The following is a 15387-nucleotide window of genomic DNA, read 5'->3' as shown; positions in this document are numbered from 1 at the left end:
CATCACTTTTATATCATGAAAAGTTATACATTATATCGATATGCTGCGTCAATCATTTCAAGGTTAAGGTTAAGACTCCATGCTCCTCTAAATATCTTTCTTAACTTGGAGCCACACGCCACGTCCAATAGACCAGTATTATCAGACATTGGAAAACTAATGGGGCATAAAGGAGGCTTTATTAGCCTATAAATATATGGACCTTCAGGCAAGCATAGAGTCCACAAAATAAATGAAGGATGTTTTACTATTTGACATTGCTAATTTTTGTTGAGTTGTGTTACTAACCTGCTTATTGAGGAAGATATAGATGATGGGGTTGTACACCGTACTGCTCTTTGCAAGAACTGAAGGGATGATACTAGCAGAAGGGGTTATGATTCCAGGTCTCCCAAACGTAGCAATCAATGCCATTATTCCATAGGGCAGCCAGCAGAGAAGAAAGCAGATAACCATCACAATGACCATGACAAGGACCCTATGTTCTCGGGTACGACCTGCTGCTTTTGTGACACCACTGATCTGCAGGACACAAAACATTGGAATTCGTTTCTAACAAACACATGGAATGTGCAGATCTTTGCTAATAAAACATTTCCACCACACTTACACTTGGATTCATATCAAATGGTCCATATCTTGATTTTTCAGGCATTATTTCCCTTTCCCCCATATTCCACAAGACTTCGAATGGTAGCCACTAGCCACCAGAACTTTCATGATTTTCAGCAGTTTTGTAGTTCTTGCTTTTAGTAGTCACTCATTTTTCATGACCATCTGAATTGTGGACTATTGTAAAATGTAATGTAGGTATGGCCTTTTTCTTTGAAACCACCTGTTTTACATTGTGTTGTACATTAACAACTCTATATATCATCCTCATTGAGGTCTGTTAACACTTTCTGTATAATATAACCCAGAAATTTACAATCATGGCATGAGGAAGGAACAAATATGTTCCGAAACGCGTAGCTGTGTTATACTTTGCATCTGCTTCAATTCCCTATGGGTGACAATTGTTTTTAAGGATAAAGAATAATAGTTAAATTTTATTAATCATCGTCTGGTTGATGCTGGATCCACACTTTTCTTTGTTTGTGATGAAAAATTTCCACCCAGAAAAAAATGTGTAAGTAGTTTTCTAGAAAGACCCACAGATTCCATTTGGATAACTAGGCAGATCAGCCACATATGGATTAGTTCCAATGAATACGGTCAGCATTATGTAGCACTACAGTACAGATTCACAGCAGAAATCCCAAAGTATTAAAGGGTTTTCAGGGATTTAGGATTGCTCAGCAACTGAATGTCAAAGGAGGTCTGACACCTAAGAACTCCACAGGACAGATGTTTGAAGCACAGCTTATGCTTCACAGGGTATGTGACATCATATTCATTGGTCATATGACCTGTTTGCAGCTCAAGTGAATGGATCAAAGTGTGATCCCAAGCACATGCTCAATACAAATGAACTGTGCTGTACTTGGTAAGGGCTCGTTCACATCTGCGCCCTGTCTCCGTTCTGCAGGTTTCCTGCACAAAACAGTCTTCTGGTGTGAACCCAGCGTAACTAGTAAAGAGTTCATCGCACTGACCAAAATACTGTAAGGGGGAGTTCACACGGAGTTACGTGCCACGTGATGTGGCACGTAGACGCCGCGGGACCCTTTGCGGGCCGTACACGCTCCCATTGATTTCAGTGGGAGCGGGGATCGTATGCGCCATGCTAGTTTGCGGCTGTGCAATTACAGCCGCAAATTAGCGCGGCGCATACGATCCCCGCTCCCATTGAAATCAATGGGAGCGTGTATGGCCCGCAAAGGGTCCTGCAGCGTCTACGTGCCACATCACGCGGCACGTAACTCCGTGTGAACTCCCCCTCATCTCTTCAAAGAGCTGATTGATAGGGATTCTGGGTATCAAATCCCTGCTGATCTTCAGCTGATAACCTATACTAAGGGTATCCTAGGTCTTTAAGTATTAACCCTGGACACCCCTTTAAATACTGTGTGCACTGAATTTGTATGAGCATACCCTTGCAGTGGACCACCTTATGTCTCAGCTTCTTTCATGTAGTATAACAGTATTACGTGCTCCATAGTGGTCCCAGAGCACTGTGTATACAACGATCAAGAAGCAATCGTAATAAACCTTCCTTGCCTTGTCTCTGAGATGTTAGCACTTAGTAACAACCGGCTCTCTGCTCCTCCTCTCCACTGTGACCCCCACACAGTATTATATGCTGCACAATGGCCCCCCACACAGTATTATACACTCAGAGTGGTCCCCACACAGTATTATGTGCTCACCAGTGGCCCCTACACAGAATTATGTGTTAACAGTGCCCACACCCACACCATAGCCTAAATTCCCATCCCCCCTCTTGCTCACACACAGCCTACTCCCCCATATATCCCTCTTTCCCACATACAACCTGAACCCCCATTTCCCTCTCTTGCTCACACATAACCTGCACCACCATCCCCCCTCTTGCTCACACACAACCTGCACCCCCATTCCTCCCTCTTGCTCACACACAGCCTTCACCCCCATTCCCTCCTCTTGCTGACACACAGCCTGCACTCCCATTCCCACTTCTTGCTCACACACAGCCTGCACCTCCACCCCCCCTTTTGCTTACACACAGCCTGCACCCCATGTCCCCCTCTTGCTCACACATGTTCTGTTCTTCCTGACCTTCCATCAGTCTCGTTCCTTGCAGCTTGCTCACTGTCCTTTACAATCAAAATAGCTCCACCCACACAAGAGTCTGATCATATCCTAGTGGGCTGTAGGACCTTTGATGACGTCATCAAAGGTCCTTTAGCCCACTAGGGTTTATAATCTACTGCAAGAAGAGTCCCAGAGCGGATGCTCAGCCTAGGACAGATGAGTATAAAGTTTTTTTTGGGTTGTTTTTTATACACCTCCCCTGGCTTGGCATTTAATGGAAAGGGGCCCAGTCAGGCCCCTTTCCATTAACAATATGTATAGTGATCGAGGAACAAGGCTTTCCCCATTACCTGTTGTCAATAGTGTGATCCAGTATTGCCTTCCTCCAGATTTTTAATATAGGTTTCATTATTATCCTGCTATTACCTTATGGTGATTTATAGTATGCATACCTCCCAACTGTCCCGGATTCAGCAGGACAGCCTGGATTCTGGCTACTCAGTTGGCAGAAGGTATGTCCCATTTTCAACTCATCTAAGTCTTCTATACACCATCTTTTTGGTGATACGTAGGGCTTTATTTGCATCTCATTTTTTATTTTCTATGATTTTCTTAATATCTGGATTTATATCTGGAATTTTTTTTTTGCTGATTTTCCCTGACTGTGACTGCTACATTAGCCCCAGTTACAGGAGAAATGCAGCCTCGTGGTACACATAGAGCACTGTGTATACAACTATCAAGAAGCAATCGGTAGTAAACCTTCCTTGCCTTGTCTCTGAGATGTTAGCACTTAAGGGGATATTGTCACTCCTTAGGGAGAGACCACCATATAGGTGTGTGGAGACTTGTTAAGTTTACCTTTAGCACTCCACTTTGCAAGGAACTATGGGAAGAATATGCAAATCTGCCTTCCATGATGTAATTAGGAAGACAGTTGCTGCCTCAGTTGCAAACCAATAGAGGGCGCTCACTGGAATGTGCAAGCCTGTCTTATGACAGGATTCCAGTGAAATAACCCAATAATGTCTGCTCCCTTTAGCATCATGCCCGACCTTACAAAAGGCCTTTGTTTTGCAATGACGCTGGGATTATTACCAGGTATAGTCTCTTAATCGAGGACAGCTGTTTCGATCTACTTGGATCTCTTCAGCCCGATGTAGAGAGGACTATAACCTGGTAGAGGTGAGAGGCTTAGACAGGGTTAAGGGGATATTGTCACTCCTTAGGGAGAGACCACCATATAGGTGTGTGGAGACTTGTTAAGCCTTTAGCACTCCACTTTGCAAGGAACTATGGGAAGAATATGCAAATCTGCCTTCCATGATGTAATTAGGAAGACAGTTGCTGCCAAGTAGATCGAAACAGCTGTCCTCGATTGAGAGACTATACCTGGTAATAATCCCAGCGTCATTGCAAAACAAAGGCCTCTTGGAAGGTCGGGCATGATGCTAAAGGGAGCAGACATTATTGGGTTATTTCACTGGAATCCTGTCATAAGACAGGCTTGCACATTCCAGTGAGCGCCCTCTATTGGTTTGCAACTGAGGCAGCAACTGTCTTCCTAATTACATCATGGAAGGCAGATTTGCATATTCTTCCCATGTTAGCACTTAGTAACAGCCGTCTCTCTGCTCCTATAACTACTTAACCCTGCAGAATATCCAGCTACGTCCTCACAGAGTTAGTTCCTGGCCGCCACGCTTATATAGTCAACGGGTGGTTGGCAAGTGGTTAGAAAGTAAACCTACATCATTCTAAATATGGAGAAAAGGGAGAATATGGCTTTCGAAAACGAGACAGTTGATATTACTTGGCTTTCCATCTTATGTGCCAGCAAGGGGCATTACAAAAAATTCACTGCAGTCAATCTGTTCTCCAACTTGCCATGGCAACATTTTACTTTAGAGAGAATCCTGTACTGATATATAAATGTGGCATTGGCAAGGCATAAGCAGTATGGTATGTCTATAAAGTGTTATACAAATATATTAACGTCACATGTCTGCCAAGAAAGAAGTAAGTTGAAAACTGTCAGATGCTAAAATGACATGTAAATGGAATTTCACAGTGTGAATAACAGCTAAAGCTTGTGGTTGGTTTTCTAGATGTGGCCTTCTGCTCAGTACATCAGCTTGATTGGAAAGGATCATGGAGCACACCAAGGGGACTTGCATCACACTCATAAGGAGATTTATGCAAGCGGCTTTCAAGAATCGGAATACATTGCTTTAAAGGTACATCCATTTTCAGCATTTGCAATATATTTTCTTATAAAAGCAGAAGGAAAAGTGTTAATCAAGAAATTCTTTCCCTTAAGACATTCAGTTTGGTTTCCCTATGGTTAATATTCACTTTCATCTAATACTATGTTCTTTCATATTCCTAATGGAAATTTTGTACCTCCCAAACATTCCTACCTTCTTCATTTTGGAACCCTATCAGAGCTTATAAAGAACAAATCTATCTATATTTAAGATTTATAGCTGGCACAGACAAGAATTACACATCCATTATTCAAGTTGTATAGATAACTTTCCATAAATCCATAATGAAAATCAGAATGAAAAGTCTTTGATGCGGCAATTTTTGAAATGTTCATATATAAAACTAATTTTATTTCTTCTTGTTTCGGCATACTCTTGTGATTTACAGTACTTATGCTTGGGCATACTGATCATGAATCCAATGGTAACTTGGGAGCTAATTTTTCATCTGATGGACTCATTACTATTTTATAATGTGCTTAGCAATGTTGGCTAGGGCTCACTTTATAACAATAGTTCAGATGAATACAAAAAATTCTTTAATGTATCCTATTAGAGAAAGTTGCTCCTGTCTGCTGTTATCAGCTACTCTCCTGTCCACTAAACTGTATGCTAAATAGGCTGAAGTTCATAGAAGTCTATGGAGAACAAGTGGATTAATAGAGGAGGAGTAAGAGAGGTCCTGGATCAAGTAACAGTAAGATATCCAGATCTATATTAACATCTATACTTCTTAGATCTGCTAACAACTGCTGAAAAAACTGCTAAGCACTCACTGTTGCTTGAGGCAGTATGTCCCTATGCATATCTTATATTCATCTGTACTGTTCATTTCAGCCAGAAAAAATGTTCACAATAAGAGAAAAACTGCATTTACACGACATTCTCACCGCACAGCCAAAATTATAGGTTCTTACAATTACGGCAATACCAAATTTACATAATTTTAACACCTTAAAAAAATCCAAAACTTTGAAAATAAAAATTCTTGAAACCTTGTATTGCATTCTATGGGAGATGTGCTACCTAGTTGTTGAGGCTTGTCACAGGCAAACCTCAATAGGTGAAATATATTTCTATAGCAGGCAAGGCTTTCCCCTTTTTTTTTTTTTTGAAATATGTAAATTAGATTCTAGGTTAATGGTTATTTTCGAAACTGAATACAGGTACTTGAACCTCATTTGCATATCTCTAGAAATGGCTTTTTCATAGAATTTACTGGATTATCTATATGTATGATGGTTCCAGACTCATTTCAGGTGACTTTCAGGATCAGGTGCCATACATGTACATTAAGACTTGCATTACTTATTTTGGGCCATTTCAAGACTTAACAATTTTTAGCAGTTTTTCCATCTGTGGGCTCTGTTGTTTGCATTTCTCCCTGAGCTGGAAGGTGGAGAGTAGATGCCATACACTGCTCACAGTAAGCAGAGAAGAATCTGCACTCTTACTTTCTCTCAGAAACAGCCCTAAGATCATGCAGTAGTACACACAGGTCACATAACGGATCCAAAGGGATAGTGGAGGGGGCTCATGACAGGAAAAGTGATGAGGAGCAGACAGGGTATGATGAGGTGAAAGAGGGGGGATACATTAGTGACAGGAGGCTGTGAGAGAACTTTGTCTCACCCGGCCTCCCTTAATTTTTTGGCAGTTCCTTTGTCATGACGGAGAGCACAGGAGGCAGAATGGGGGTGGAGGACTAAGGGGGCATCTCCACCTACTTGATAGTATGGATGCTAGATTGGGAACCAGACTTATTGACAACTCCTGTGGTCAGAATACCCAGGATGGATTTACACTCCAATGTTAGTGCCCCTGGGCTAGATGGAGCATGGCTGGAGGTAATTATTGGAGGTTAGTGGCTGTCGTTGTGGTTATGGTGTTGGTGCCTTCAGGGGCCCCTCCTAAAATGGGGGTACAATTCTGGTGTTTTATTCTACTCTTATGTTTATTTATGTAAATGATGGTAAAATGTTATTTATGATATTTATGGAAATGTGTTTACGGAGTTCTTTAAAGTTGTGTTTAATAAATTGCCGCTGTGGCCTTTTCTTCCAACCAATGTGTCAGTGTCATTAATGGAGTCATGAAATTAAGGTAGATTGGAGGGTAGTCACTGCTCAAACTAAACCATTTTACTAGTCGTGACTTGTACTATAAATAAAGTACTTGGCCTTTGACAAAAGTTCCTATTTAACTGTAGCAACAGCCTATGTCTGTGTCTATGTTTCTGTCTGCTTCAACTTTTGTTCACTCCTCCCTCCCTTCTCCATAGACTTCTAAAGACACGTCTTATATGTGTTATATGTGATGCAAGTAACCTGAAGTCCATATAGATATTGATATAGCATAAATTTCAGAGCGGACATTACTTTAGTAGGAAGGTGGTTAAAAGTAAAACAGCCTAATAGAATAAGCACCAAGTTACTGGATCAGTCGGTAACCACTTCACTCATATTAGTGAATAGAGTCCCATTGTGACCCCTAATGTGTCGAGATCATGAATTCAAGTCACAAAGAAGTTAAGTAACTTTTGACAGATTTGCGCCATTAGCAAGCAGACAGCGTGACTAGACTGAAGCTGCTCCTGCCCACCATAACTTCAGTTATTTTATATATGACTTTTTATACTGTCAAGCATTTATAACTTCACTTTGCTGCAGAGAAAGATTACACAGGGGCAGCAATAGAATGGGAATTGCTTCATGCTGCACAGTATGGGGCCACTTTATGGTGGAAAAATCACCTGACAAACAAAAAACACCTTTTAAGCAGTTTGTTCAAGTTTGTTCTGCTCATGTAATAAATAAGGAAACATTGAATACAGAAATATCAAAAATTATTTGGCAGTCACCAGACCTGTGTCTAATATGTAGAAAGCCACTCATGTATAATTAAATTCAATAATGAACTATTTGTTAGTGGTCGATGTTTGTTTCACAGATGGAATATACACAGATGGAATATACTGCGAAAACACCAAGCACCTCATTAAGGCTGCATTCACACTGCGTCTCATGTGTGTATTTAACATATGTAATACTCTGTGGTATCTGTTTTATGATTCCTTTACACATATGCTCCAGGAATTTTCCTGCATGAGTGGCAACCATCCTCTATAGGCACCATGTAAAGCTTGTATACTGTATATGTTTTACTGGATGATGCTACTCCATGGAAAAGCGCAGGCTTCTTCACAATGCCATGTAGAAAAAAGAAGAAACTTCTATGCATATCAACCAAACTGAGGTTTAAAGCTTAGGAAACATTGGCACAGTTCTCAAAATTGTGACACAGGGATTATACAGTTCATACTATTGATAGCATATCCTTAGATCTGTGGGTGTCTAACATCTGGGACCTCCGCAGATCAGATGTACTGAGAAAGCGCGGCTCTTACATTTCATAACACAAGTGTGCAGCGCAGCTTGTAGTATGTATACATTACCGTAAACTGCCCTGTCTCGCTACAGGTGATCTGCAGAGGTCCCGGGAATCAGACCTCACATATCTAATATTGATGATTTATCCTAAGGATAGGCCATCAATATTAAAAATCAGATTACCCCTTTAAACTTTTTATTAAATTATAAGAGCCATATTCTCGTGGGTTAGCCTGCATTATTTTTCTTTTATAGAACATGGCACAATAGGAAACTTCAGAAAATGAGTTCTTTATGATAATACTCATATCTGTTGGGAAAGTCCAAGTGTTCATATGATGTAGATACATGCAGAATATTTATGCATGTACCGAATATAAATGATTATATCTGTCAGATTCATTTAGCATAAAATCCAAGAACAAATAAACCAGCTGATCTATTTGTTAGGTATCCCTTTGTAAACTCATGGTTTTATAAGGTTATATTGAAAAAGTTTAATGTCTGTGCCTAGATGATTTTGCCAATTTTTGTTGATAGACGTCTTGGTGTATATTTGTAGTTGACGCTTTGTTAACCATTTATATTGAATACTTCTAGATCCATCTAAGCAGTTGGTTTGGAGGGCTGTTTCAGAACTTCAAACATATTGACTTTGATCCGTCTAGTATCAGCGCCCGGCCTCTAGCTAGAGGCAATTGCTTCAGGCTTCATGCTGTGTATAGCACAGGCATCGGATGCAGCTCTGAACAGCTGGTCGCCCGTCCCCATTGATCAGATGACTATGAAAAAAATGGTGATGTACCATCTTTGTCTGTGAAAATTGACATACGTAGTGACATGTGAATAGACGCATTGAAAATCACGGATTCAATAATGGCCTTAAGACGGTCGTTTCAAAAATGGCCGTTGCATGGCTATTGCTCAATGCCATGTGAATAAGGGACATTAGGTCTGCGAAAAATTTTCAAGATTTTCAAGATCCATAAGCTTCAAGAAGGCCCTGAAGTCTCACCTATTCAGGAAGGCCTACAACCCCCAATAACACTACTGTCACCACATCACCACCTGTACAGTCTCCCCCTCACCTTCTGTCTCTATCCTTCTTCCCTCATAGACTGTAAGCCCTTGCGGACAGGGCCCTCTATCTCACCGTGCTAGTCGGTCATTGTTAATATTATATTTGTTTTGTATATTTTGTGTACCGTATGTAAACCCCTAAATGTACGGCACCATTGAATTAATATAATAATGTACGGCACCATGGAATTAATATAATAATGTACAGCATCATGGAATTAATATAATAATGTACAGCACAATGGAATTAATATAATAATGTACAGTACCATGGAGTTAATGTAATAATGTACAGCACCATGGAATTAATGGTGCTATATAAATAAATAGTATTAATAATAATAATAATATCAATAATAATAATAATAATAATAACAGCCATGTGCAAAAGGCCTAATGGGTATGTTCACACGGCGGAAAATGAACAGGAATTCCTCTTTATTTTCCACCGCCGGTATTTTCAGCCGAGGTCAATCTGACCCAAAAGCTGAAGCATAAATTCTTCTGTGTGAACATACCATTGTAGTTGCAAGTAGCTTTAAAAAGTCATAAACTGCAAGTTTGCTAATTCTTTGCCAAAATAAAGGTGCAGATTCTTAATGAATGTGCCCTATTGTGTACAATTTTTGACTGCTGTATGTACAAAGAACATAACTGAACTAGACCAAGTGCAGATGAGGGCAGTAAAGATACAGTAATTGAAACAGAACGTGGGCGGAAAATTAATAGGCAGCCAGTTAGTAAATTTGTATTCATGAATGGGAAAGGGTTCTGTATCTCCTGCATTTAATGGAAATACATTTGGAAGTGCATGATGAAGACGTACATGGCAGAGCTTGTCAACAATAGATGATGTACAATGTCATCTTTGTGCAGGAAAGGTCAGAAAGACTTAATTATCCGTATAACAAATGCAGCACATAATGGCAGTAACATCGGCCGTCCTTGGACGCATTACATGTACAATATAGGAGTAGTGGAGAGTAGATATTTATTAATTGTCTCCATATTATGCAGCATTATTAATAATAGGAATGCTAATCAGGTAAAATGGCATTTTCTAAATGTAAAATTTATAAATGTAAAATCGGTAAATTTATTCCGAATTATGCAGGACAGAAAGCACCTGGTTCTTGTGAAATCTCGATTCATCCTGTGAGCAGAGTGTAAGCCAAGTATCACACAATACAAATGACAAATGTCAATGTGTGCCTTTATACAATCAGAGAAAGGACATGTAAGTATTAATTAGTACATAAAGTACTACAAAGAAAAAAAAACTTGCAACATCTACAAGATGGATTTTTCCCTATTTTTTGCTATGGTTCATTGTATGGGGCCTTACGTAAAAAGGCTTTTCAGCTTAAAAATAATTTTATCCTAAGGAAGCCAGAATTAGACCATTCTCTGTGTAGTGGCTGAGCTGAATCACTAGAACTTCAGTTCATTTAACTGGGAGCTGATTTGCAGTAACCTTCTCTGACCACTATACAGGAAACAGCGCTGTCTGCTTCCTGCTCCATTCTCCATGTATCAGTTGCTGAGAACAGCTAATCTGTGGCCGGGTTGGGTCTCTGACCCCCACAATCTGGCATTGATAACCTTCCTAAGAATATTTTTAGCCCGAAAAACCCTTTTAAAAATGTGACAGACACAAGTTCCCACTCAAGATAGACTAATGTGCTGTTCTGTATACGCATTTTCTGTGCATAGTGCTCTGCAGTTTTGCGTGTTGTAGAGGAATTTATTTTGTCTATTTGTTATTTATTAACATGTATTTATTAGAAAACTGTTTACATGATCTATTAAACCCTTTCCAAAATCCAATGTAGTATTACCGCGGATATTGGGTCATTCAAGATGGCGGCTGTTCTCTGCAGCTCCGGAGCTAATGTCCACAATCAGAAGCATTGCTAGTCAGGACTCTTCACCCCCCCCCCCCCCCCAATGGTGCAAATCCTATCCCGTCACAACCGACCCGGTGAAAAACCACTCCCACATTGCAAGATCGCGGGAGTCGTTCGAATTCTGAGACAGGCTATGAAGGCTCCCAGGCCTGTCATAGTGATATAACTATTGAGGCTGTTCTATTATTATTATTTATTTATTTATTTATATAGCACCATTAATTCCATGGTGCTTTACATTTGGGGGTTACATACAATTTGGGGGTTACATACAATACACAGAATATACAGGTAGATATAATACTAACAATGACTGACTGGCACAGTGGGGTAGAGGGCCCTGCCCGCGAGGGCTTACAATCTATGACCAGCCTCAATATCTATGTAGCGAATCTCCCATAGATTATAATGCAGAGACTACGGGACATACAATCAAAAGATTCTACACAAAAAATACATATATATATATAATATAGCAGTGTCCATTGGGATGCTTCAGAATGGACAGGCCAGAAATAATATACACTATTCCCTTCTGTTCTGAATGGGAAAATAACCAGTGACCCATTTCAAACTTTGCGGGGAGCCGCTGCTCTACCATATACAACACTTTACACAGGTGAAGACCATATGTAATGATACAGATTTATGTCTAATACAGCTTTGGAAGAACAACGTTTTCTAAATAAGAAATGAGTGTCAATTGTCACACTGTCCCTCAGGATAGCAATATTCTATGTCATACCAATTATCTCAATATAGAAATCTTTGTAATATTATTTAATGATAATTAATTCTAAAAAATAACTAGTATGGAGGACAATGAATATGGAGCAATTGCCTATTTTCCCCAATTTCACCACATTAGGGTATGTTCACACGGTGGAAAATGGATTCAGTGCACCGGCATCCCTTTGCGGCGTTCCGCCTGAATGAATAAGCCTAATCGGGAGGGAGTCTCGCGCTGTGGATGCCGTGGCTGAGTGAGCCACGGACTCCATGGGAAGAAGGGGCACGTCTCTTCTTTTTTTCTGCTACTAGCTAGCGGAAAAAAGAAGCAAGCGGATTCTGCATTAAAATCCGCTGCCAAAAAACTCCATGTGAACTAACCCTTATGATTTTCTTTCCAGCGTTGCAGTACTTCGGATGGTGCTGTTACAAAGTAGAAAGTTTTTCCCACAAAAACAAAAAGATGCTGACTCTTGGAATGCAGAAAAGAAAACTGACCTGGTCATGAAGGTGTTAATGTTACACAAATGTCATATAAATCGGACAAAAGAGTATAAAAAGATGGTATAATTATATTTGGAAAATGACAAACAATGGATAAAATCGCCTTTTGTATAGTGCAGTACGTGCCACAGTCTCTGGGGTATAAATTATGGTCAAACTAAATCTTGCTGCATTTACACTGCATGGCAGCGGCGTTATCTGAAGTGACTTTTCTTTCCAATTGCTTTTATCTAAGAGCAGTATGCCACAAATCTTCTCTTACAATATACCAAGCTGAGCGGACTTTGCACCTCCTGCAGTATGAACAATGCACATGATCAGGTTCACCAGTCTTATACTCATGATAAGAACATTCAGACACAAACAATAATATGATTTAAAGGGAGTCTGTCAGCAAAAAAATCTGTATCAAACTAATATTTGAAGAGTTGCCTATACACTTTCCAAAGGTGCCCTTCTTATTCAGCATTGCAGCTCCTTGTTCAGTTTTTTTTAATACAAGTTAAAGAGGGGTTTGGGGCATTTAGTTTCCTGCTAGGGCTTCACTGCTCTAGATAACTGCCCCTAACTGCAGACAAAGTGGGAGATGTCACTCAGGCAATGGAGGTGTGTGTGTGTGTGGGGGGGGGGGGGGGGGGGTTAGGGTTGGGCAGTAGTTTGGGAGAAGAAACTCATCCAAAGCCCTTTTTAGCTCATTTTCATAAGAATAAAATACTGATTTTTCATGACAATGGAGCTGCAATGAGGAATAGAAAGTATATCTTTGGAAAGTGTAGAAGCCACCCTACTGTCATTAGTCTGATACATTGTAATGCATTGCATTAGTGATCAGACCCCCTGGGTTTCAATACCCCTAAGAGGGTCTAATAAATGCAAGAAAATAAGTAAAAAAATATTAAAATTAAAAAGTATTAAAAATTCAAATCACCCCCCTTTCCCTAGAACACATATAAAAGTACTTAAATACTATGAAACCCATACATATTACATTGGTCCCAGCTCTCTGCAGTTCATTCACTAAGTCCCCCCATGTGGTTCTGGGATTTTTGCTCACCATTCTTGCGATCATTTTGACCCCACGGGGTGAGCTCTTGCGTGGAGCCCCAGATCGAGGAAGATTATCAGTGGTCTTGTATGTCTTCCATTTTCTTCCATTGCTCCCATAGTTCATTTCTTCAGACTAAGCTGGTTGCCTATTGCAGATTCAGTCTTCCCAGCCTGGTGCAGGGCTACAATTTTGTTTCTGGTGTCCTTTGACAGCCCTTTGGTCTTCACCATAGTGGAGTTTGGAGTGTTACTGTTTGAGGTTGTGGACAGGTGTCTTTTATAAACAGGTGCCATTACTACAGGTAATGAGTGGAGGACAGAGGAGCCCCTTAAAGAAGTTACAGGTCTGTGAGCCAGAAATCTTGCTTGTTTGTAGATGACCAAATACTTACTTTCTACCATAATTTGCAAATAAATTCTTTCCTAATCAGACAATGTGATTTTCTGGATTTGTTTTCTCATTTTGTCTCGCATAGTTGAGGTCTACCTATGATGTCAATTACAGGCCGACCTCATCTTTTTAAGTGGGAGAACTTACTGTACACAATTGGTGACTGACTTAATACTATTTTTCCCCGATGTATTAGAAGTTGACCAAATAGCAAGATAAGTTACAAGTTAGAAATACAACCCCCTAAAGGTCCAGCCAAATATATATTGTGAAATATATAATATAAAGTGAACAAATGCCAGTCTAATAAATAGAAATTTGATCCAGAAAGATAGTGAGTATAGAGGTTGGATGGAGAAATATAGACGTGCTATGAATGAGCCCCATGTGTATTGCCATCCAAGGAAATATCATAAGACCGGAAATGTGAAATTCTCTAACAGGCAGAGCTGGAAATGATGGAATAGTAACCAAGGAAATGGTAGTATACAGCCACCATACTCAAGCACTCCATAGACCTATAAACCTATATTATAATGTCGGGTGCTTATATGTCCGCCATACCTTTTGGATCAGTAGGCACAGAGACAGCAGAAACTATAAAGAAAGGATCATACACAGTCCAGTCATATTAATGTGACCACCGCCTACTTTTGACATCAACATTAAATAACCAATCGCAGCAGGCACGTGTCATCAGCCATCTGGGTGCACTCATCATTGTGGAAGGCACGATGGATCAACACTAGTATGCATCTATCCTTGCGGACCATGTTCACCCCTACATGCAAATTGTTTTTCCTCAGGATGATGGCATCTACCAGCAGGACAATGCAACGTGTCATAAAGCTCGCAGTGTACGTGGGTGGTTCGAGGAGCACCAGGATGAGTTTACCGTACTCCTTTGGCCAGCAAATTCCCCGGACTTGAACCCAATCAAGAATCTGTGGGAACACCTCAATTGGGTTGTTCTCGTCATGGATGCTAAACCACGTAACCTAGCGCACCTGCCATGGCACTAGGGTCAGCATGGCTCAACATCCCAGTGAACATCATCACAATATCTCCTCTCTTCCTGCACGTCTCACAGCGGTCCGCTCTGCCAAAGGTGGTTATTCTGGATTTCGACAGGTGGTCACATTAATGTGACTGGACTGTGTATTACCACCCTGTAACACTGTCATCAGTCAGCCATTCTTGTATGATTTATACATAGAAGCTTCTCGGTAACATTAAGTACTTACTTATTTACATTTCTCTAGTGACTAGATTTCACTCCATGCTTGTTCTCAAGGTTATATAAAAAACTGATTAATATATTTAGCTGGAAATAATACTGCTCATTTTTCATCTCTGTTGTTCAGAACTGGAAATATCAGCAAGAGAAGTCAAGAGAAAAT

At 40.2% G+C, this 15387-nt stretch overlaps 1 protein-coding gene across 2 annotated transcripts in view; it reads right to left on the bottom strand.

The window, feature by feature from the left end:
* LOC142198083 (vertebrate ancient opsin-like) overlaps positions 1–15387 on the bottom strand; it is an 88981-nt gene that overhangs the window by 32467 nt on the left and 41127 nt on the right. Inside the window, exon 3 of one of the 2 annotated variants that reach the window (XM_075268894.1) lies at positions 289–522. The exons of the other annotated variant lie outside the window; for it this stretch is intronic. Within the exon in view, the coding sequence (XP_075124995.1) occupies positions 289–522 (234 nt within the window). The remainder of the gene's footprint in view (positions 1–288; positions 523–15387) is intronic. 2 annotated transcript variants of the gene reach the window in all.

This window comes from Leptodactylus fuscus, chromosome 3 (assembly GCF_031893055.1).
Source record: "Leptodactylus fuscus isolate aLepFus1 chromosome 3, aLepFus1.hap2, whole genome shotgun sequence".
Lineage (NCBI taxonomy): Eukaryota > Metazoa > Chordata > Amphibia > Anura > Leptodactylidae > Leptodactylus > Leptodactylus fuscus.
Note: the sequence above shows the minus strand (reverse complement) of the source record. Positions and strands in the feature narration are given on the sequence as shown.